Source organism: Lactuca virosa, chromosome 1 (assembly GCF_052849685.1).
Source record: "Lactuca virosa cultivar CGN04683 chromosome 1, Lactuca_virosa_CGN04683_v6, whole genome shotgun sequence".
In the NCBI taxonomy this organism is placed as follows: Eukaryota; Viridiplantae; Streptophyta; class Magnoliopsida; order Asterales; family Asteraceae; genus Lactuca; species Lactuca virosa.
The window spans coordinates 207713630-207738977 of NC_136426.1; the positions used below are offsets into that span (position 1 = coordinate 207713630).

Sequence of the window (25348 nt, forward strand, 5' to 3'; positions counted from 1 at the left end):
GCCAAGTCGGCCGCTATACGGCGAGTCAACGAGGAAAGAAAGGAGCCAGCGAGAGAGGTGAGACACTGAGACAGATGTTGGGTTTTTCTTTGTAAATTACAGGAATGGTCCTTGTCGTTGTCAAAATATTACGGTTTTAGTCTAAAATTTCTTTTTGTCGTAGCTTTGCCTAAAATATAGAGAAATTAAATATCCTACTATTTTTTGTTCCAACATATCCTTCTACCCAATGAAATGGTGACATGTGTAACATTTAATGCTCATTTAATGAGATTTGATGATATTTTAGGATACTAATATGACACATGTCATCATTTAAATGGTAGGAGGAATTTGTAGGATTAAAAGGTAGGAGGATATTTAATTTCTCTTAAATATATGCATTGGTGTGGGTTTGATTAGAACCATCTTCTTGGCGACGTTTGGATGAGCTAGAACCCAAACCAGGGTTCATTTCATGAAGTCGCACCCTAAGAGTATGATCTGCACAATAAACACAACCTTCTTCTCTGCTTGACCGTTACTGAAATCCAAGACATGCAAGACTTTTAAGGAGAGAATATAGAGCATGAGAAAGAGAGGTTTTGGAGTGAACAAAAAAAAATGAGAGAAGATAGTTGAATCTCTTATGATCGGTTACTCTTTATTCTTAGGTTTATCCTTTATTTTTGGTAATTATGATTTCATTGGCTGATAAGTTATCATTATCCTAAAATAAAAGATAATGACAAACAATGGATATTTACATTTAACTCTTGAGCTTAATTATATTCAAATTAACTCATCATAATTTGGCTCCCCCACCGTCCAGTGTAGGTTCCTAGAACTGCGAGGATATGGGTAGGGTGAGCAAAAATCAAAAAGATCTTAGAGAAACCGAAAAACCCACAACAAACTGAAACTGATACAAAAACCGAATATGTAGTTTTCAATTTGGCGAAGATCGATCAAAATTGGTTCGATGCAATTTTACCTTAACAACTAACTCTTAAAAAATAATGTTTTAAAACCCGGTTTGAACCGGCCGGTCGAACCGGTTGGACCGAAAACCGTGAGAGGAAACGGTTTAACAATCACTGGTTTTACGTCTATTTCTGAATTGGATTGAACCGGCCGGTTTACTAAAAACCTGGTTGAACCGGTCAAAATAAATCGGTTTAACAGAATGAAAACACATGGAAAAGAACCATTTTCATAATAAACTTTGGTAAATGTTATAAAGTTTTATGAAAAGTTTTTATTCATCTGAAACTATATTTTATTTTGGTATTATATTTTATTTTCTTTTTGACATATATGGATTGATGTAAAACATTAAAACTTATGATTATGTGTTATTTTAACATATTTGGATTGATTTACAACTTATTTATATATATATATATATATATATATATATATATATATATATATTATATGTCTCGAACTTCTAAACGTCAAGTTCATTATTTATATATGTATATATGTGTAGAAAAATAGGAAAAAAGATGAAAATTATAGAACCCGATTGAACCGGAAACTGGTCACCATACCGGTTCAACTTAAAAACCAGTTTTTAAAACATTGAAACTAAGTAACCTCACCACTATAATTATATTAATTAAAATATTAAATGATTATACTATATTATCTATTACTTCTAATATTATTAGTTCATTGATATTCATTTGACTTTTACTAAACTTTGAATTTGTTATCATAGATGTTTAAGATTCTTTTATGTTATTATGAATGTTTATGACTATGATTTTTTTTTGTTGGCAAATCAAATTCAACATCACAATTCATAAGAGTCCAAGATTATGGCTATGGACTATGACATTTTATTTTATCTTCTTCTTTTTTCTACAATCAATCAAAATGTTATTTGATGGCAAGTAAACAAGCAAAACAATGTCAGACTTAAAACACTTCAATATTAATTTATACAAAAATTAACATGTTGCTGACATTTATATACCTTGATTGTTTATCTAGTATTCCTTTTTAACTAATATATATATATATATATATATATATATATATATATATATATATATATATATATATATATATATATATATAATCAAATTGCATTAGAACCATACCCAAAATACCATGTGTAGTTCTTCTAAATCTTAAAACATATTTTTTCCTTTTTTCTTAGAAGTAAGAAAATAAACATGACTTGTTTCACACAACTAATGTTCCTATAACTCATCGAGAAAATTAATGTTATCCGATGGAGCAAAGTAACCAAAAAGTGACACATGACTAATCAATGTCTCATTAATGATTCGTTAACTAAACCCCAAAACCAAGGACTATCCAAGTATTTTACATAATTTGTCGTATATTAAAAAATAGGGATAATGACTTAATAGGGTAAGTTACTTTTTGAAATGTACACATTTAGTCCTTATTCTTTTTGTTTTTTGTAAATTAAACCCTTATACCCGATTTTTTGTAATTATGCAATCCTTTTGATCGGCTATAGCCGGTTTACCGGTCATATACGATTTTTATTTTATTTTCTTGAAATGAAATAACCAGGTGGCATCCACATGTCACCTTACGTGGATATTGTTAAATTACACCACATTGAAACGACAATTAGGGCTCATTTAATCAGCCATTCCTCCATTCACTCAGCCGATAATCCCTCAAACTTCTTGACTCACAATCACCATCAACAGTGCCAGAAGATGCAGATACAATCGTTGATGTACACTATAATGGGGTGTTCACACCTACCCCATTGATGTATTTTAATGGAGTAAAAGCCTCTGTACCATACACGGTTGTGAACAAGATCAACTCCCCTGATTTCATCCTCTTTCTTGAAAAGCTTACTAATGGAAGATGCAGAGATGTGTATTACTGTCCACATGAAGTGAGGTTGTCGGAGGGATTACATGCTATTCAGAATGACTGCGATTTTAATGAGTTTCTTGAAGATATCAATGAAAAGAATAGATTGGATGTGTATGTGGATCATTATCATGAACCTTTGTTTGATTGGATTAAGGAGGAAGAAGCAGACCTTGAAGATGAAGATTTGGTTTCTATTGATGATGTTGACTCCATTTTAGAAGATGGTCTGAAAGCTGAACATGTAGAGGACGATGAAGTTATATATCTCAAAAGAAACTTCAATGATCATTTCCTCAGCAAACTTTGTCCAATACAAAATGACGACTTGGTTCAAGAAGATCATACTGCAATACGACCTATCTACCCAAGACATGATCATACTCAGGAATAGAATGAGATGAAGCCTCGATTAGGTATGAAATACTCTACTACTGCTGAACTTAAATACTCTCTTAGTTGCTATGTTGTAGCAAATGGTTATGATCTATGGTATGAAAAGAATGACAAGACTAGGTTGCTAGTTAGATGTTGTAAAGGAAAGAATCTGACATTCCCTTTTATATTGTATGCTTCCTGGATGAAAGAGGAACACACTTTTCAGATTAAGTCTCTTATAACAGAGCATAAGTGTTGTAGGGCATTAAAACTTGGGTCAATTGTAACATATAAGTGGATAGGGAAACAATTTGTGAATGATGTTTTGGAGAGTCCTAAACTGAGTTTGAGGAAATTGAAAGCCCTAGTATCTAAGAGATACAACATTAATGTGAGTGTTGGGCGGTGTAGGAATGAAAAAAAGTTAACATTGTCTGAAGTTGAGGGAAGTTTGAAAGAACATTATGCCAGATTGTGGGATTATGCAGCTGAAATCAGAAGGGCTAATCCAGGTTCACATGTTGAGGTGTTCTTGGAGCCACAACCTGATAATACTGTGATGTTTGATAGGTTTTATGTTTGCTTTAAAGGTGTTGTGGATGGGTGGTTAGATGGATGCAGAAATGTAATTGGGGTTGATGGTTGCTTTCTTAAGGGTGTTTGTAGAGGGGGGCTCCTATCAGCAGTGGGTAGAGATGCTAATAATAACATATATCCCTTAGCTTGGGCAGTAGTCAATGTTGAGAACAAAAGGACATGGAAATGGTTTTTGGACAACCTGATGGAAGACATTGGAGGGTGGAATGGTCATGGCATTACAATCCTCTCAGATGGCCACGAGGTAATCATTCTATTTTTTCAATTAACTTTAATTGTTTTGATCATTTAATTAACTAATCATTTAATTGTTTGAATCATGGATTATTTGAAGTTGTGAAGGAAAGACTTCCTAATGTGGGCATAGATTATGTGCTAGACACATTCTAGCTAATTTCCACAAAAAATTTAAAGGAGAACAATACTTTAAACCATTTTGGAGGGCTGTGAATGCAACAACTGTACCAAAGTCTGAAGCAGCAATGAATGAGATTAAGTCCTTGGAAAGCAGGCTTATGACTATCTCATAGATGGGGATCCAAGGTGTTGGTCAAAGGCTTTTTTTAGAGAGGGTATGGACTGTGATGCAGTAGAGAATGGAGTTTCTGAAAGTTTCAATTCTGCTGTACTTGATGCTAGAAGGAAACCATTGATAACAATGTTGGAGGACATAATATGTTGGGCAATGCAGAGGTTATGGATGCAGAAGCAAAATGGTTTGAGTTGGGATTTGGACATATGCCCAAGTATCAGAAGGGAGATAGAGGATTTGAAAGAATTGCAAAGGTTAGTAACAATTTCATTAGTTATACATTGGTTTATAATGGTAACTGACTATCTTCTTGTATATTGACAGATTTTGGGTACCTTATGTGAGTGGCTACAAAGAATTTGAAGTGTTCTTAAGAAATGAGAGGTATGCTGTTGATCTGAATCAGAGGGCATGTGGATGTAGAAGCTGGCAACTCACAGGCATTCAATGTGAACATGCCATATCAGCAATTTCATCATTGAACCTAGAAATGGAGGCTTTTGTATCATGTGAACATGCCATACAGTTCTGAGTGCCCACATGTTGAAGGACTTCATACTATTTTGCCTCCATTAAAGAGGAGGTTACCTGGCAGGCCATATGTCAAAAGGAAAAGAGATCAGGCAGAAAAAGAGCTAAGTGGGCACACAAGGCATACTGTGTCAAGGGCAGGCATTCCTCTAAGATGTACCATTTGCCACCAAACTGGCCACAACAAAGCCACATGCCCAAGTAAGCCAACTCCAGCTCCAAGCACTGCAGGTCCATGTCAATCAACTCCAGCTTCAAGCACAGCAGGTCCAAGTCAATCAACTCCAACTCCTGTCAAGAGAACTCTTGTGAAGAAAGCTCCCGTGAAAAAGGCTCCTGTGAAGAAGGCTCCTGTGAAGAGAATTCCTATGAAGAAGGTTCCTTGGAATGATGCTGGTAGGGTGAGAAAGTTTTCAGAAAGAATCACAGAAATTGGTCTTCAGAAATATGTTAAACTCAATGATGGAACTGGATGCAGCCAAGACAAACCTGTGACCTTAGAGTAATTAGGTTTTGGTATAGTGGGGTAATGCATGTGATATATTTTGATGTACCATGGGGTAATCTTTTGAACTTAATTACTATATTACCCCTACTAGTTGTTTACTTTTGATGTACTTGTCGAATATTTTGAACTAAATTATTGTATTACCCCTCCTGGTGGGCTTATCTTTTGTAATTATTAAATGGCTTGATGCCTTTTGTCAGCCACTTTTATTTGTCTTTACATTTAATTGTCTATAAAAATATTTCCTGTAATTTGTCTTGGTTTTACCTCCATTTGACTAACTTAATTACATCAACATCCATACATAGTAGCAATAAACTTTACCATTACATAAACATAAAGTACATCAACATCCATTACATAAACAAGAATTACACAACAAGTCTATTACATCAAAATCCCCTAAAACCTCCAGAAGTATATCTTCAACCCTAAAACATAAGCTTAACAATGACCAGCAGAATCAGTACACAAATCATACACTTCAACTGTTTCACTTCTTCTCTAACAGATGCCACATCCTCTAAAACTTGTATAAGATAATCCGCAACATCTGAAAGAGTATCTTCTGCAATGGGCTTCATATTCTCAGGTTCTTCATCAATCCATTCCTAAAATTTACACTTTTTCCCTGGTTTCTGTAGTAATAAAATCAACAACATAGAAGATAAGAGGAAGAAAATTGATGCGATTTGACAAATAAAATCAATTTAGGTACTTACCAATGAGTTAGGGCACACTCGGAATTTCTTTCCAGGGTTATCTTTGGTCTTGGAGGTACGAATTCTTGAAGGGAGTTCACAATCACAGAGGACTTCATTATCTACTTTGTGATTGCTTGAACATGTGGAGATTCTTGAGCTACTCGACATCTTCTTTCTTCTTCTACGAATTCTCCACTTCTCTTATCTACTATGTGTTCGAGTTTGAAGGTGATTCCTCCTGATTTTGGATGTTAACATTCGTTTATAAGGAGTGACTAAGCTAATTAATTGTTATGCAGTTGTTTTTAGTGTCATGTGTGCTTCCACATCAGCAAAACCTATAGAATCCGGTCAAAAGGACCTATTGTGTGCATATTAATAAAGTATAAGGGTTTAATTTACAAAAAAAAAGAATAAGGACTAAATGTGTACATTTCAAAAAGTAACTTACCCTATCAAGTCATTATCCCTAAAAAATAAAACTTGACACAAGATCTTTAATAATACTTCTAATTACATATTTGACTGAAACTTATTATATCTTTCTAAACATCATGATAAAACAATTAATAAACTCATGGATATTAAAAATCAAGAATTGATACCAATTTGTGTATGGTATTTTCTTTGAAATTTTAGAAAAAATATATATATATATATAAAAGCGGTGCTTCTTTATTTAGACCAACTCCAACAATGACATTATAACCTATAACATTGTTGTGTAAATTTTACACTAAAACCTTTTTTCAACTTCAAACACATTAAAAACATATTTTAACATTATAATGAAAATTATCATTATATTATTTTTTTTAAATATATAGCAAGGAGTTGCTGTTAATGTGTCACCAACAGTAATGTGTCTAGCAGAGTCGACTCCTCCCTCTTTGTAAACTGTCATTAAAAGGAATAGAAAAAAAAAAAACTACTATTATCAAATCATCAAAAATTGTTTTCTTTTTTCAGAATACACACCTAATTATAAGAATTGATGAAATATCACATGAAAAAACTTAAGGTATCGATCACCCATAAATTTGGCAACAGCAATGGTTTTCATGGTGCTGCCTAGCTGCATTCTCAAATTCACTTATAAAATACATTTGCAGTTAATTAAACCTATAAAAACCATCACAATTTATTATTCATGGAAATATTTGATATATTAAGACATCCGCTTGTGCATTTGTTTACTTTTCTGCAAGCACATAAATCACTATACAAACATAAAGGATAGCATTCATCTTTCCAGTTATTTTGACAAGCTATCAAATCCATTTTTTGCTTGAATCTTGATAAGTTTCTATCAATTTAAAGCACATCAAGCATATGTATGGAGGTTGAGAGGAATTTCGGCAGACATATATATATATATATATATATATATATATATATATATATATATATACACCCACACAATAAGCTCAGTTTATTAGCAAAAATATGTGTCATTCATGTGATCAATCCTGTTGTGCAATTAGCTGTGTATTTTTTGCAAAGGAGATATATATGTATAAATAAAAAAAGATCCAACTCCCTGGGACAAAACAACACCAAAACAAAATCACCTTCCATTAACATTAGAGATGAGAAAAGGTTGGGTGAGCCACAAGCATAAGTCTGTTGGTTTGTGTGATTTTATATTATGGTGATGAGAAAAGAGTTTTTGGGATAAAAGTACCTTAGGGGCCATCCTCTGGTACGTTGGACTTCCTTTAAGAGAAAGCTCTGAACTGCACCTCATCTAAAGAAAATAAATAGATTAATGACTTGACAACAATTGCAGTAAATCAAATCATGAATTATTTATTACTAAAGCACTATCATTTAATTATTATCGGCTTTTGATATAAAGTAATACATAAAAATGAAATCTACCTTTAAAACAGGCGCCTTCTCCACACAAACTGTCATATACCAACATAAGGCAGCACAATTCGAATTTTGTTTAGGATGTATTCTCCGGTGGTTGACTGAAATCCAGTGAGATCTCGACCAATGATGTGATTCCATGATTTGTAATAACCCAACACATCTTCTTCTTCTTCTTCTTTTCCATCATCATACACAAAACTCACTCCACACTCCTTTGTAACCGCACTACCAATATCATATGGTTTCTGCCTTAGGATAACAGTAATAGTAACCTGATCACCACATTCCATCTCATTCATCCCAAACATCCAATGGCTTAACAACGTCAAATAAGTTCCACTTAGGTAGACTATGTCAATGTAATGGTTGTATATCCAAGTGAGGTTCTTTGTAATATTACTAATTATGATCACTGGCAAATTAAGAGGTACATCATCTACAAATCCAAGCCCCTCCTCCAGAAAAAATTGAGATGTCAGCACACAACAGAAATTCAATCCTCTAAACGTGTTAGGAGATGATGGGATTGTAAATGATATTGATGGCCCACTGCTTCTCACTGTAATCCAATTCGGCATCTCTTCACCTCCATAAATTGTGCTGAATATTCCAAATTCATAATACACCTGCCAAACACCACCACCTTCATTAGATTGCCATATTATATATATATATATATATATATATATATATATATATATATATATATATATATATATATAGAAAGACATACTTAACAAGAGCAAACCTGGATTTCAGATTCCTTTGGTCCAGAAAACCAAACATCACTTCGCAAGCCCCTTTCATTAAGGAAGTCTAGCTTAGTCCAGCCGAAACTATGTAATAACTTTTCATCAATACCAGCCATTGGTTGGATTTTGACCAATCCTTCAAATTCAAAAGAGGAAGTTGCAAACATCTTCCAGTCTACTGACAACTCGAGCGGGGACATGTCAGGATCAAACACAACTTTTTGTAGCAAAGGCTTATTAGAATTAGAATGAAGGTCCAAATATGTTAGTGTATGCGGAAGATGATCGACTGACGTAAGCAAATTACAATTTACCATACTAAGTGACTCAAGCCTAGGAAGGCTTTTAACACAATATGGCAGGGAAACGATGGGATTATCATCTAAATATAATTCCTTTAACATAGATAGGCTACTGAAGTCCATGGGAAAGGATTCGGTGGACAAGTTATTATTTGCAAGCGACAAGCTTACTAAAGATCTCGGTAAAGATATGGTAAAGAATTTTGAATAAGTTGGTGTAGCCTCTGGAATGGTGGGGGAAAAGGTTACTATGCTTTTTTCAGGGGAATCAATATCGTTAACCTGGATTCGAGATTCACTGAGATTACAACCCTCTATCAATAGTGTTTTAACTTTCTTTAACATGCCTATCATTCTTGGAAGATTTTCAAGCTTGTTGCAGTAGCTCAGATCAACATGGACAAGTTCAACACATTGCTCAATTGATTCACAAACATCAAGCAAACCAATACAGTCTATAAGTATTAATCTCTCAAGTGCAGGGAGTTGGTCAAAGCCACCCAGACTATGAAGTTGTTGACAAAAACTTAAATTTAGAATCTTCAATGATTGAGGCAACCTTTTGTCTTCTAAGCAAAATCCAGTTAACAGCTGATATGGAGATAACTTAGAATAGTACTGAATTTTATCAAGCGAACATGGAAAAATAATAGACTGAGATAAATTACCTTTTGCCTCTTTTGAAGTCGTTGTGGATAACTATAACGAATTCCAAATGATTCAATATTGCTATATGACATATCAAGAGCAACCAGATTATCCATCGGCAAGTCCGAAGGTATAGACTTTAAAGTGAACCCATGCATACACAACCATCTTAGTTCTTCTGAAAAATTCTCATAAGGCCCAGTAGTTTGCACATAATTGAGTTGTAGTAGCATCAAATTGTCCATGTTACTTAATGCATCTGTTTTTAGCTCAAATGATGCATGAAACTTCTTTTTCTCAAGCATTCGCATATCAAGGACAAGGCCTAGAACATTTTCTGTACCCTATGAAGAGATGTAAATACAAAAAAATAAAAATAAGTATATAGAGAATACAGAATACTTTGAAAATACATATTGGTTATGCATGTTGCTAAGGGATAATGAAAGGCAAGAAATAGCAAAATACTTTCATATTTTGTGTATTATAGCATCCTACTTTAACTTAATTCTATTACAACATTGTACTTTCAATTTCTTTTTTCTTTTTAAGACATTGTACTTTGAATAATATACCCAATTATACTATTGTGTTCTCAAATTTTTATTAGATATTATATACAAATTTTTATTAGTATATTATATACTGATAAATCTACACAATTTAGCAGTGAAAAATGTTTTGTATTTGAATGACATTGTCATAGCAAGGTACATTTTTCTAAGTATAATGTTGTAATAGGAAGAAATGAAAGTAGAAATCAACAAATCAAAGGAAGTACGATGATATTTCTTGCATTTAAGCTTATTACTAATGAGTATAAATGGCATCTTACCTTGTTTTGTTTCAACACTTTGAATGACTCTTCATGACACCATAATCGACTTCGCTTCCATGGCTTGTGAGGTGATTCTTGATGTACTATGAATCTTTCCATATTTTGAAGCAATTGATGCATCATCAATTCGTTATTTGATCCGATACTAAGAAGGCATCAGTCAACAAGATTTGTGATCCCAGATCTTATGTTTATATTACATGCCTCCAATATTGTTTCAGTAACATCTCTATCTTTTCCAACAAAAAAGCAAGCAATATGCTTAAACAAATCTTTATCATTTTTTGATGGCAAAGAATTGAAGCTCATTCTCAAAACATTATCTATAGGAGAACCGGGTTCTTTCGTTAGTTGTTTTATCCAATCTTCCCAGTATGCTACATCTCGATTATGTAAAGACTTGCCCAAAACTTCAAGAGCCATTGGATGTCCTTCACAATACTTCACAAAGTTTCCTGTCACCTCCTCATAATTTGCCTTGGGTGTGTAGGACATGAATGCATGAAAACACAATAGTTCTCGTGATGCAGTTTCATCTAAGACTTGAAGAAAGTGTTTGGCATGGTTGGGTTTAACATTCGTTTTAAATTGTGCACAACTCTCTGTCAACCATGCGTCTTTTGTTGTTATTATAACTTTGCTTCCCGGATGAAAACCTTTGCTCCCAAGTAATGAATCCAACTGATGGAGACTATCAACATCATCAAGAACTAGGAACACTTTTTTACGACTTACGACATTCTCTATCTTTGAGGTGTATATAGAAACCTCATGAACTTTGATTGAACGTGCCTTTGAAATATCATCATAGAGTTGTTTTTGTAACTCAAGCAACCCACTAAATTTTTCATCACATCTCCTACTGATATTTCCAATAAAGCTGCTTGTTTCGAATTCAAGACTATGTAATCCATAGATATATTTGGCTAAAGATGTCTTCCCGATCCCACCCATACCCAAAATAGTGAGTATGTCAATCGTATGCGATAATGCATCTTTCAACCATGAAGTGACAAATGTAATGGAATCCTCCATTCCAATAAGCAGTGGCAGAGGACTGTTTAAGGGTAAACGTAATCTATGGTAGATGTCCTGGACAATTTCTTCAATGAATTCCATCTCTAACCTGAAACTTGATTTCAATAATAAGTACAACACAATCCACAAAACTAGTAAACTAGATCTGAAATTTTAATTTATCCAAAGACCCAAATCAAAATTATATCATATTAAGCTATTACTTTAATTAAGTTTTCACATGAAACATACATCATATTTTCACTTCTAAGTTCCGACCATATAAGCATCTAATGTGCATGGTTATAATTTTCAAATAACAAGACCAAAGCACCACCAATGTAATACAAGATTTCACTAATAGGAATACAATGCCATCAAATTAAACTTAGATGACAATGTAGTTTTGCATGAACACAACAACCGCTCTGATTGTAAGGTAGTATGATATATATAATTAATAGCAGACACATAGGAAATCATTTAAATTTTGGATTTTTAATAGAAAGCATATAAAAGAATATGTATATTCGACGATATTGAAGACTCTTATTGGAATGCATAGGGAGAAGATGTTATTGATATTCCATGTGTTGATCAAACAAAATTGAACGTTGAAGATATGGGTAAAAAAGTGGTTACCTGCCGGTTACGTCCTTCCCTTTCAAATCAGCAACTTCTTTAAGTGCTTTATTCCATCGATCAATCTTTTGATCCCATTGACTTTTTTTATTTTCATTTGTCTCCGCCTCCATCATCCGTCTATGCTTAGCCATTGCATCTCCAAAGCTACTTTGTTGTTTCCTGACATGGGTCGGCTCAACGTGATAAAATACGGGGATGACAATTTGGTTGGATTTCACACGTTGCTTAAGGATCAAAACTAATTCCTCAAGGCACCATGATGAACTAGCATAATTCTTGGACAAAACAATAACAGAAGCCCTAGATGCCTTAATAGCGCTCTCCAATTCTGGTTTCAGATCTTCCCCGGTTTCAATCTCTTCATCATCCAAGAAGGTAGTGATATTGGCATCCACAAGAGCCTTAAGAAGGTAAGCAGTGAAACTATTACGAGTGTCGAGACCTCTGAAACTTAAAAACACGTCGTATCTATGACCATGAGTTGATGAAGATGATGAAGATCCTTCTGAAAATTCAGAGAGGACAACCATTATAAGTTATGTGATGATGACCCTTCACCCTCGCCCAATTTTGTGTATATCTGTTTCATTTCTCCTTATATGTTGGTGTATCCCAAAAAGCTCTGAAACTCAGTTTCCTCCGGACATCATCGGTTATGAATTTTGGTTTCACTGGTTTGTGTCCTCATTTTAAAAAACTAAATGCACATCTAGAAGAAGCATAGTTCAGTTGTGCCAAGTTTTCCCTTCTGAGGTGCACACTGACAGACCAAAGATCAAACAGAAACTACCCGTGAGCCAAGCATATTGACTCAAGCAGATATAAATGCTGCAACTTAGACTGCAATCAAAAGAAACCCCCTGTTATTTTGGAGCCAAAAGAAAATCTAATCCAGTTTATTTCCAAATAAACTGGAGCACAAATTAAGTGGTTTATAATTTTAACTTTGCACTAGTAATATCCTAATTTAAAGAAACAACCTTTTAATTTGTAGCTAAAAAAACCTAATCTACTTTATTTCCAAATAAACTGACCACTAATTAAGTGATTTATGATTTAAACTCTGCACTAGCAATATCCCATCTTAAAAAAATCCCCTGTTAATTTGTAGCTAAAAAAACCTAATCCAGTTTATTTCCATATAAACTAAGCGCTAATTAAGTGATTTATGAATTAAACTTCGGACTAACAAGATCCTAATATTGTTTCAAGAAATATAACATCCGAAACAACTTGGCAAGATCAAAACTTCTTACAATCTGGTTTAGTCAGCAAGTTTTGCACAGTGGAATAGAGCTTATACAATAGAATATTAAAGCTTGTTTACTATGAGTGTTTAGCTTCCCTTTTAATATCATTCAAAAAGAATTACATGTAAAAAATCATGTTAATAAATTGGAAAATATAAAAGAAATAACCAAGAACTTTTTACAATATGCACAAAGTTTTGTTAGAAATTCTCGATATCCTAATTGACATACAGAACTGAACAAAAAGTAATTGAAATAAACGGAATTTCAATCATCTGATGATGAACGAACAAATGATTATATATGATTTATGATCGATGAGATAAGACTGACAGCTTATTAAACTACCTTGGAATAATGTGCCTTAATGATTACATGTCTACGGAACGACAACGAGACCTGAAGCAGCGTGATATAGCGCACCAACGGCGAAGAGAGCGAACGGCGGTAAGTCGTCAGGTAAACGGCGAGTCAACGAAGAAGGAAGGGAGAGGGCGACAGAGGAGAGACGAGAATGTTGACTTTTCTTTCATTTTTCCAAGTAATTTAAATGTTAACGAAAGTAGACGAATTCAGACAACTATGAGAACTCTTATGCTCTTGGTACTTGTGTTTTCATTTATTGTTTATTTGGTCCTTCCAGTTTGTAAAAATGACATTTATGTGAACTTTAATTTATTTTAGACTTTTTATGAGTTACTTTTTTTTAATTTAAAAAAAAAAAAAATTTGTTTTGTCCCTAACTACAATCTTCTTCAAAGCATACACAATAAAGATATGATTTTCTTCTCTAAAAAAACCTGAAAACCAAGATATGAACTTTTGTCTCTAAAAAGCCTTGAAACATTTTCTTATCATTAATGATGAAAAACTTAGGATACTTTTAGTTATGGAAAATTTTCTAAGAAAAACAGAAATTTTGAAAATATGTTTGATTCGTTCAGTTTTCTAAAGTTTTCTAAGAAAATGAAAATTTTTATTGTTCCAAATTGTATGTAAATTAGAAAATTGATTTTTATAGTTTTCCAAAGTTTTCAAAATTTCTAAGATGAAAAATGAAAATTCCACCGGTTCTAAGCAAACGTGTTTTCCAAAGTTTTCAATGAAAACTCAACTTTATTTTCTCAAAACATTTTCTTGAAAAATGAAAATAGTTTTCCACAACCAAACGCAACCTTAGAAAACCATAAATTGTTCATCCTAAAGAAACCTCAAAATTGCCTTCTTTATCATCTCTATCATTCTAACAAAACCCATAAACCCAAAAGCAAGATTATAAAAAACGTTCGGCTAGACCTCGGCGGTCGATTGGGGGTTAAGGGATTAATCGGTTTAGGCAGGGATTGATCGGAAATTAATCAGGGACCCTAAATTATTAATAAAACTATTTGAAAACTTAATATATCCTAAGAAAATAAGTATTTGAATATTTAAAATTTTCAAAATTGGAAAATATGAAATATTTTGTATAATATTTTAATATTTGAAAATTTAAAATTTTGAATTTTTGTAAATTTTGATGTGATCTTTAAAATTTTGAATTTTTTTAATTTTCCAAGCCTAAGAGTAGTAAATACCGTGAAGATCGAGTTTGACCGATATTAACCATTTTCCGTCAGGAACCTCTAATCGTAATCGGTTGTAGACCGCCAAACGATTAATCCCTAATTAATCGGCAGCCAATGCCGATTTCTGCAACACTGCCCAAAAGTCGATAGTATTCTTTACGTTCATTTAAAATCAAATACTGAAAGGCCATCTATGTTGCCTCTGTTAATGGCTACACAAGATCACCTTCACCCCCCCATCAATTAGCTACATAAGATCTCCTACACCTTCATTCACAAATCAACAAACTTACTTGCATCTGGTTTGAACACATGTTGTGCAATTCTACGAGGTATGAGTTTCATCTTCTGTGATTCATTGTGTGACTCAAGTTCTCATAATTTTGATTAATTTCTACTTCTTATAAGTCTGATTACGACTTGGGTTTCAAAACTTTGGTTTAAAGCCCACGATGAATTAGGTATCATCAGGTATGACTCGGAGAAGTATTAAAGTCATGTGCTTATTAGGTAAACTAGGTGTGAGACCCGTGTATTACACGGGTTTATTAAAAATAAAAATTTAATATCAATACATAAACATGAAATATTTTATGAAGTAATACTTTACATAACATAATGTAATCTTTTAGAACATTTGCAAAAGAAATTAAATCGTTCGGAGCATTTATGAGAATTTATTATCAAATTAATAGCATGATTTTATTTCCTTATAGAACCCATTACAATTTTATGGAATTTTATTTTAAGAAAATAGAAATCCCTAAAAAATGACAAGAGGAAAATAAAAATTCTAAAACTCCTACAAAATGACAAGTGTCAAATGGAAGAAGAAGATGGCATGTGGCAAAAAACCTTCATTTATCATAGAGGATGGTGAGGAGTGAATAGTGGTAGGTTAAGGGATGGGAAAAAATCAACAGTAATGGACTTGTGTAACCCTAGTAGTTGGTCTACCCCGATTGCTTCGAAATCTACAAATCACATATTTGTAGAATACTCTTATTACTCTGAATGTTGAGTTGACAAAAAAGAAAGATTTTATTGACAAAGCAAGTGGGAGGCACATGAAACTTAAAGCAGCTCAAGAACCATAACATGATGTAGCAGGAGTTTGCACTAGTTCTAATAAGGTATTGTTGAACTTGAATAACAGTTATTCATACACACAAACTATTTTTATTAATGGTAGAAATCATCTATTACTTGAGAAGTGTGGAATCTCTCATTGATGAGTTCTTCTAAATGGTTTCTGGCAAAACCATCACCTACAAAAATGCTATATTAGATCCCGTATCTGGTTAATGACTAAGAGTCGTGAACATTTAGATGTAATCCATGTCTAATAATCAAGTATGATCTTGATTAATCTTATTCTATATAGCAATGCTAAAATGAATAAATAATTCTTTTAGAAATAATACATACGTGGATATATATATATATATATATATATATATATATATATATATATATATATATATATATATATATATATATATATATCGGGGCGTTCAATCGAGAACATTTCTTATCGCGAGAACATTTGAGAACAAATTTTGAAAACACAATTTTTTAAATTAAAATCATCAAATAATATTAATATAAATCAAAAAATAAGTAAAAAAAATTAAAAAAACCCACTAACCAACACCACACAATACCATCCACCACCACCACCCGTCATCGCCATCCACCTCCACCACCCATCAGCACCACCCCCGCCCACCACCCACGAAACCCACCACTCGCCACCATCAACCATGACCACCATCCACCACCACCACTACCACTACCACCCATCACCACCACCAGTCACCACCAACCCCACCCACCACCATCACTACCACACACCAAAAGAACCACCCACCCACCAACACCCATCACTACCACCCACCCACCACTATGACCACCACATGCCATTACCACCACCCATCACTACCACCTGCCACTACCATCCATCATAACCACCTACCCCCACTCCCCACCACCTACCACTCCTACCACCCACCACCACCATCCATCACCACCGACCACCACTAGAGATGCATAAACCCAGGATCCGATCCGATCCGATCCGGTCAACAATCCGATCCGGTCAAATCCGATCCGGTCAACAATCCGATCTCGTCCAATCCGATCCGAATCCGGTCAAAATCCGATCCGAATCTGGTCAACAATCCGAATCCGATTTGAAACCGGTTTGATCCGAATTTTGTTAGCTTTTACCAAATTTTCTGACGGTTTAAGAACCGGGTTTTGTAGAATCCGGTTTGTGATTCGGTGGTCAATCCGATTTCGAGTCCGAAAAGCCAAACCGCTTTGAATCCGGTCATTGGTTTAATCCGATCCGGTTTGGTCAAAACCGGTTTTGACCGAAACCGGATTTCGGATCGGATCGGTTTCATTTCGAGGATCCGGATTTTGTGTGCATCTCTAACCACCACTACCCATCACCACCACTTGCCACCATCACACCCACAACCAAAACCACCACCCACCCACATCCACCACCCATCACTACCACCCACCCACCACCCACCATTATAACCACCACCCGCCACTACTACCAACCACCACCCATCACCACCACCACCACCCATCACCACCAACCACTATCACCCATCACCACCGACCACCACCATCCACCACCATCACCCCCACTTACCACCCACCTAAACCACTACCAACCACAACTACCATCCACCACCCATCATCAACACCACCCACCACCACCATCCATCACCAACGACCACCACTGTCTATCATCACTACCCGCCACCACCACCACCACCGACCATCACCATCCACCACCATCACCCCCACCCATCACCATCATCATCACCACCCACCCACCTCCATCACCCATCATTACCACTCACCCGCTACCCATCATTATGACCACCACCTGTCACTACCACCATCACTCACCACCTTCATCACTCGCCACCACCACCCACCTCCACCACCCGCTTCCACTACCCATCACCACTAGCCACCTCCACCACCCACCACCATCGCTACTAATCACCAACGACCACCAACTACCCACAAAAACCACTGACCAACGACCACCACCCACCTTCATCACCCAGCACAACCATTCGCGACCACCATCTCACCGGTCACCCACCAAAGCCACCATAAATCATCACTTCCTACCACCACCATCACCCGTCTTCACCACCCATCACCACCGCTCGCCACCGCCACCTGTCATCCACTATAATCACCACCCCACATGTGACCCCTACCATCTATGATTATGTATATATAATCACATGTGATTAGATACATATAATCACATGTGATTAGATATATTTAATCAAATGTGATTAGATATATTTAATCATATATGATTATATGTATCTAATCACATATGATTTATATAGACATCATTATTTTATGTCCATATAAATCATATATGATTAGATACATATAATTGTTGGATTAGTGTCTAAGCCCGTAACTATATTTGGTAAGTACTTGACCCGGTTGTGCATGGTCCTTTTGGGTTGCCTTCACCAGAGCAACATGATAGGATGATTTATAAATAAAGAGGTTATTATGATTTATTAATATATTATATGATTAATATATTAAAGGAGAAATCATATAGTTTAATTAATATTAGACAAGAATTAATTAATAATTAATTCTGTGGCTAAAAGAGATTAATTAAATAAAGGGGACTAGAACTGTCAATTGTGTGATAGTTGGTTTTGGGCTGTGGATCCTTATGGATCATAGGGTGGACGAAATTAAGGTGTATGGACTCCTTGAATTCGTTCAAGCCCTAATCTAGAAGGATCCTTGGACTGCTTAAGGCCTACGTAATCCAATTAGGGTTTCAGGTTGTGACCCTAGCAACTCAAGTACTTAAAGGACCCAGGGGCTACAGAAATCGGCTACTAGAAACCCTAAGGAGTTCCTAGAGCCGATTTGTGCCTACAACCTCTCTCCAAAATCATCCTCTTGCTTCTTGGTGTTTGTAATCCATTAGATGAGTGACAATTGTGACTCTAAGCTCCAAGGATAACAAGATTCAAGCTTTCAAGAAGAGGTAATCATCTAGATCTACTTTGTATTGTCAATTTCAATTTGTATATCATAGATCTAGGGTTTGCAAGTCTTGGATGAAAATCATGTTCATTAGAGAAACCTAGATCCAAGCATTAGGGTTTGCATGTGCACATAGGAATGTTCTTATGGCTCAAACCCATCAGTGGTATCAGAGCCTTGATTGGCTTCTCTTGAATTTGATGCTTTGTGTTTTGATTCTTGCTTAAAAATCGTTTTCCTTGCTCTCTGCCTGATGAACTCGACGAGTCCCATTATGGACGCGACGAGTAGGATGAACTCGACGAGTCCATAAGGGGACTCGACGAGTCGGAGCGTCAGACAGAGGGAATTTCGGGATTTCTTGCTGTTTTGCTTAAGGATAATTACCTAAATTGTTTTAGTCTAATAAAATCCGAATTTTATTAACTTTTTATCAATATCCTCATCAAAACAAAAGATAATTGCCAATTGTTTAAATAATAATTTCCTTATTTGATAATACTTGATTATTTAAATTAATTGTTAAATTATCTTGCAAGTAATGTTGACTATGTCAAATTTAGATAATTATTAAATTAAATGATTAATTGAAAATTATTTGCTATTTGATCTTTATGTTTTGAAAAGGTCAAAACTTGTCCTCAAGTTTTGAAATTTAAATTTTATGATTAAAATGTTTAATTTGAACTATTTAAATTTCAAACCTTAGAATTTTACAAGTTTAAAATTCAACCTTATATTTTATAATATTATAAGATTAATATATATATATATATATATATATATATATATATATATATATATGTATGTATGACTTAAATGCTAGTCTTACCGTTAGTAGGTCTCATTCACGAAGTCGATCTATAAGGGGGGTATAAGGTTATAGCCTATAAATGGCCGTTTAATGGGTGTCCACTCTCACCCACCACTTCCTTGATTGGTGGAGGGTCGTTAGCCGAACGGGTAAGATAGGGCAAACATTTCCTCATTAAAAGTATAATGAATCTATTTAAAGTAACTAAACGTTTTTACAAAATTCCCAATCTTAATTACTTTAAGCAAAGTGAATTGATGCAATCCCATGAAATTACACTTTGTACCCTTGCTAAGAAGTTAGTGGAGCGTGTGTGGTTAACCGGCATACAAATTGGTTCTAAGCAAAGGTGGCAAAGGGCGAGTCATTGTTTGTCATAGTTCGATGGAGTGTGTGTGGTTAACCGGCACATCAAATAGGTGACTATAGCAATGAGGGCACCGTGTACATTTGCATGGTTATTCACACCCTCTTTGTGATCCTCGGCATCCCAGTCACAAACTTGAGGGGCATATCGAGATTGAAATATGCCATTGAAAAGTTCAATGAATCTCAAAGGAATCTAGGAGTTTTCAATACATTTAAAACTTAATCTCTTTTTTTGTTTTTCATGGTGGAGAATTAGTGAATCGTCATTCACTTACCTTCAAATTATTTGCATGTTAGATTACGGCATCCCTTTTCTAATATGTAAATAATGTTGTTGGATCCTAGCCCTAATTTCTCTTTTTTGGGTGTTTAATTAGGGTTTCATTTCTAATCAAACTTTGTTCTTTTCTTCTTCAGATGTCGAACTCAAACAACAACAACGCTTCAGGCTCAACCTCATCCGGCTCGTTCTCACTCATGAACTTGTGTGGGAGAGTGATCTTTGACGGGTCCAATTTCAATGATTGGATCCGTAACATCCGAATGGTCACTCGTTACGAGGATAAAGAGTACTTCCTCGATAAGGAGCTGAAGGAGGTGAACATCAACACTGCTACTCCCGAAGAAATCGCTGCCTTTGAGGCCCATGAGCGTGATGCCACGAAAGTCCATTGCATCATGCTGGCGACCATGACTGCTGAACTACAAAAGTCCTACGAGGACTACTATCCCTACGAGATGCATCAAGACTTGGTGGACCGGTACCACCAAAGTGCGAGGCAAGAAAGGTATGAGATCATCACTTCGATGATCACTGCCAAAATGGGTAATGGAGAGTCCCTTACCGCTCATCTGCAAAAGATGCAGAGATATGTTGATCGCCTGCTGAAGTTGAATGTTAACTTCGATGAAGAGCTGACAATTGACATTATCCTTCACTCCTTGCCTCCCTGCTACAACCAGTTCTGCATGACCTACCACATGAATAAGGAAAAGGTCACCTTAAGCAAGCTTCAAGGATTGCTTAGGACTGCTGAGAGCAATCTCAAGGATAAGTCTGTTGCATCAACTCCCACTCCAACCGCTGCTCCTGTTTTGGCCATTGGGCAAGGGAGGGGTAAGAAGAGGATGGCTCCTTCAAAGAGCCACCACAAGGGAAAATCCCAAGATGGTACCTCTTCTAGTGGAACGAAAGTTGGTTCTGCTAAGCCCAACTCTAACCCAAAGGAGGCAGAGTGCCACCACTGCCACAAGATAGGGCATTGGAAGAGAAGCTGCCCGGAATATCTGCAAGCCATCAAGGATGGGCAGATCAAGCCATCTTTTGTAGGTATTTACACAATTAAATTTAATGATTCATCACATGCTATTTCTTGGGTTCTTGATACAGGATGTGGTTTTCACATATGTTCTGATTTGTAGGGACTAAGAAGAGATAGGGATGTGGAGCGTGGAAGGATAAATCTAATCATGGGGAACAGAAGATCGTCGCCTGTCACCAAGATTGGAGTGTATTCTCTAGCGCTTAGTAATAGATTAGGATTAGATTTAAATAATTTTTGCTATTCGCCAGATATGGCAAGAAACATCATTTCATTTCATGGTTTGTTTAGACAAGGATTTAGATATTCATTTGATAATGAGAAAGGTTCTATTTATGCTTATCTAAATGGTGTTTTATATTTCGAGGCATTGCCTTGTAATGGAATTTATGAAACTGTGATGGTTGTAGATAACTTAGGAAATGATGTGTTGTGTGTGGATTCTTCCAATAGTATGGATAAAGCATGCTTGTGGCATTGTCGTCTTGGACATGTTAACAAGAAATGCATAGCCCAACTCCAAAAGGATGGAGTGTTGGAGTCATTCGACCTTAGGGACGATGACGTGTGCGAGTCTTGTTTACTTGGAAAGATGACCAAGTTACCCTTCACTGGCACTTGCGAAAGGGGTAAGGGTCTATTGGATCTCATACACACCGATGTGTGTGGGCCCTTTAGATCCACCACAAGGGATGCGAACCGCTTCTATGTGACTTTCACCGACGACAATAGCAATTATGGGTATATCTACTTAATCAAGCACAAGTCAGAAACCTTTGAAAAGTTCAAAGAGTTTAAACAAGAAGTGGAGAATCAATTGGGCAGGAAAATCAAGATGCTTCGATCTGATCAAGGAGGAGAGTACCTAAGTCTTGAATTCCATGACTACCTCAAGGAATGCAGAATAGTTTCGCAATTGGCGCCACCTAGGACACCACAGTTGAACGGTATGGATGAGAGGCGTAATCGAACCTTGTTGGACATGGTTCGTTCCATTATGAGTCGTGCTTCACTACCTATCTCATTCTGGGGGTATGCCTTAGAGACTGCCGCCCATATCCTTAACCTAGTCCCTATGAAGAAGGTTGCCAAAACACCTCACGAGATGTGGACAGAGAAAGCTCCCTCGTTGGCACATATCAAGGTTTGGGGTTGCGAGGCTTTCGTAAGACGAGAGACTCACAACAAGCTCGAACCTGGTAGTGAGCGATGTATTTTCATCGGCTTCCTGCAAAAATCCTTTGGATATCTCTTCTATAGACCGAGTGACAATGTTGTCTTCGTTGCGAGGAGAGGGGTTTTCCGAGAGCGAGAACTCATAAGCCAAGGGGATAGTAGGAGGCAAATCGATCTTGAAGAGATTCAATAGTTGAGCGATGAAGGAACCTCTAACGCTGGTGCTCAACCCGAGGAGGAAACTCCGGTTGAACCAATTGACGAGTCATTACCTCTTAGACGTTCCGAAAGAATTAGAGTTCAACCCCAGTTATATGGTTTTCGTATTACTAAAGAAGGGGACACGTATATTAGTGATAGTACACTAATAAATTTGGATGAACCTAATAGCTATAAGGAAGCCATGGCAGGCCCAGAGACTACAAAATGGAAAGAGGCGATGGACAGCGAGATTCAGTCCATGTACGACAACCAGGTTTAGAATTTAGTTGACCACGTGCCCAGACATAAGACGGTCAGATACAAATGGATCTTCAAGAAGAAGACCGACATGGATGGAAATGTGCACACGTATAAGGCGCGATTGGTTGCGAAGGGCTTTACTCAAACTCCCGGAGTTGATTATGATGAGACCTTCTCACCAGTTGCGAAAATAAAGTCTATTAGGGTGATGCTGGCCATTGCTGCATTTCATGATTATGAAAATATGGCAGATGGATGTCAAAACCACTTTCCTTAATGGGAAGTTGGCTGAGGATGTTTACATGGCTCAGCCAGAGGGTTTTGTCAATGCGAAGCATCCCAATAGGGTGTGCAAGCTTGAGAAGTCCATTTATGGACTTAAGCAAGCGTCTCGCAGATGGAATCTTTGCTTTGACGAGAAAGTCAAAGAGTTTGGGTTTCTGTGAAGCGAGGATGAATCATGTGTATATGTCAAAGCCAGTGGTAGTATAGTTAGCTTCCTCGTATTGTATGTCGATGACATACTACTCATAGGGAACGACATCCCGACACTGCAGGAGGTTAAGTCCTGGCTCGGGAAGTGCTTCGCTATGAAGGACCTCGGAGAGGCTTCCTATATTCTGGGAATAAGGATAGTGAGAGACAGAAGTAAGAGACTAATAGGACTTAGTCAGAATACTTACTTGGACAAGGTACTAAAACATTTTAGTATGGAAAACTCAAAGAAGGGAGAGTTAACGATCCAAAGTAATGCCAAGTTGAGTAAGACTCAATGCCCGAGTACCGAAGTCGAGATAGCAGAAATGAGCCGAGTACCTTACGCTTCCGAAGTTGGCTCGATCATGTATGCTATGACTTGTACTCGCCCTGATGTGGCCTTTGCTTTGAGCATGGTCAGCAGATATCAAGGGAACCCTGGCAAAGCACATTGGACCGCAGTCAAGAATATTCTTAAGTACCTTCGGAGGACCAAGGAATGGTTTCTAGTCCTCGCTGAGAGTGATGACTTAAAAGTGCGAGGGTATAGTGACGCCAGTTTCCAGACCGACAGAGACAACTACTGTTCACAGTCGGGATGGGTCTTTACCCTTAATGGAGGAGCAGTGACTTGGAAAAGTTCCAAGCAAGAAACCGTAGCCGATTCAACGTGCGAATCAGAGTACATTGCAATGAGCGAAGCGTCAAAAGAGGCGATATGGTTGAAGAACTTCATTGGAGACCTTGGAGTTGTGCCTGCCATAAAGGAGCCCATGGAAATTTTCTGTGATAATGAAGGAGCGGTTGCCTTGACCAAGGAACCAAGGGATCATGGTAGATCTCGACATATCGACAGAAAATATCACTTTATTCGACATCGGGTGGAAGAAGGACTCCTCGTAGTAAAGAGGGTATCGTCAGAGGATAACCTAGCAGACCCGCTTACGAAGGGACTGAGTAGGGTTAAGCACTTGCAGCACGCTAGGAGCATTGGGCTGAAGGACGATATTTGTTTAGATTAGATAACATAGAAACGTGTAATAGATAAATGTAATTGACATTTGATGATTAAATAAAGGAGTATTATTTATAAGTAAACTTATTGTCTTATGTTAATTGTTTAACTATTGTTTCACTTTGCGTGTTTTGACTTCCTGAATAATTAAGTTATTTAAGAATAATCGAATTATTCGAAAGGTCCACAGTCGTTCATATGTTGGAAGTAGGTATGAATGAAGACTGTCATGAATAGGTATGTAGATTGTCTAAAAGGTATTAGACGTAGCAAAGGTTTGCTACAACGTTCATGAGTGCTTATGAACAAGTTTTGAGCATTAGAATAAACCCACACTTGCTGGAATCACTTCATGGAATTTATCACGAGTGATCGCAAGACGATAATATCATATGGTCTTAAAACCTAGATATATGGTTTATTGTTTGCTGATTGGTTGTGCATTGATAATGCGAAAACGCATCAGTAACTTGATGTCATAAAACGCATTGTTGTGTATGATTTGATTAGTGAATAGTAAATGCATATAAGTCAAAGTTTATCTGTTCCTTTTATCCTAAGAGGGTAAAAGCGATATCAGGGCCCCTCGATGATTTGATTTGACCTATGTGTCGGGCCCGGTCAGGACTGAATTGATGTGTTCAATTAAGTTC

At 36.3% G+C, this 25348-nt stretch overlaps 2 protein-coding genes across 4 annotated transcripts; one reads left to right on the forward strand and one right to left on the reverse strand.

Moving 5' to 3' along the window:
* Positions 1-3250: 3250 nt before the first annotated feature.
* LOC145126870 (uncharacterized) lies at positions 3251-4165 on the forward strand. Its single transcript, XM_079062155.1, has 2 exons — positions 3251-4069; positions 4160-4165. Exons 1-2 carry the CDS (start codon positions 3251-3253, stop codon positions 4163-4165), a joined length of 825 nt encoding a protein of 274 aa, XP_078918281.1.
* A 1536-nt stretch (positions 4166-5701) lies between these two features.
* Positions 5702-13970, reverse strand: LOC145164148 (disease resistance protein RUN1-like). 3 transcript variants are annotated; one of them, XM_079082878.1, is made up of 7 exons: positions 10516-10672; positions 9701-10024; positions 8727-9623; positions 7982-8604; positions 7785-7847; positions 6119-6338; positions 5702-6034 (listed from the first exon to the last, which is right to left on the reverse strand). In XM_079082878.1, the coding sequence occupies exons 1-4, from the start codon at positions 10639-10641 to the stop codon at positions 8014-8016; spliced, it is 1938 nt and encodes a 645-aa protein (XP_078939004.1). In that variant the 5' UTR covers positions 10642-10672; the 3' UTR covers positions 5702-6034; positions 6119-6338; positions 7785-7847; positions 7982-8013. The 3 variants fall into 3 exon arrangements, with proteins under 3 accessions (XP_078939004.1, XP_078938999.1, XP_078939007.1); XM_079082873.1 differs by having other exon boundaries at positions 6119-6997; XM_079082881.1 differs by lacking the exons at positions 5702-6034; positions 6119-6338; positions 7785-7847; positions 7982-8604; positions 8727-9623 and adding exons at positions 12178-13020; positions 13779-13970 and having other exon boundaries at positions 9891-10024; positions 10516-11644.
* Positions 13971-25348: the final 11378 nt, after the last annotated feature.

Excerpts from the sequence above, each read along its gene's own strand:
- LOC145126870 (XM_079062155.1), top strand. The coding sequence starts at position 3,251 with ATGAAGCCTCGATTAGGTATGAAATACTCTACTACTGCTGAACTTAAA.
- LOC145164148 (XM_079082878.1), bottom strand. The coding sequence starts at position 10,641 with ATGATGCATCAATTGCTTCAAAATATGGAAAGATTCATAGTACATCAA. Across the intron at positions 10,025-10,515 it reads AAGTGTTGAAACAAAACAAG|GGTACAGAAAATGTTCTAGG; the intron begins GTAAGATGCCAT and ends ATCTCTTCATAG. Across the intron at positions 8,605-8,726 it reads CAAAGGAATCTGAAATCCAG|GTGTATTATGAATTTGGAAT; the intron begins GTTTGCTCTTGT and ends GGTGTTTGGCAG.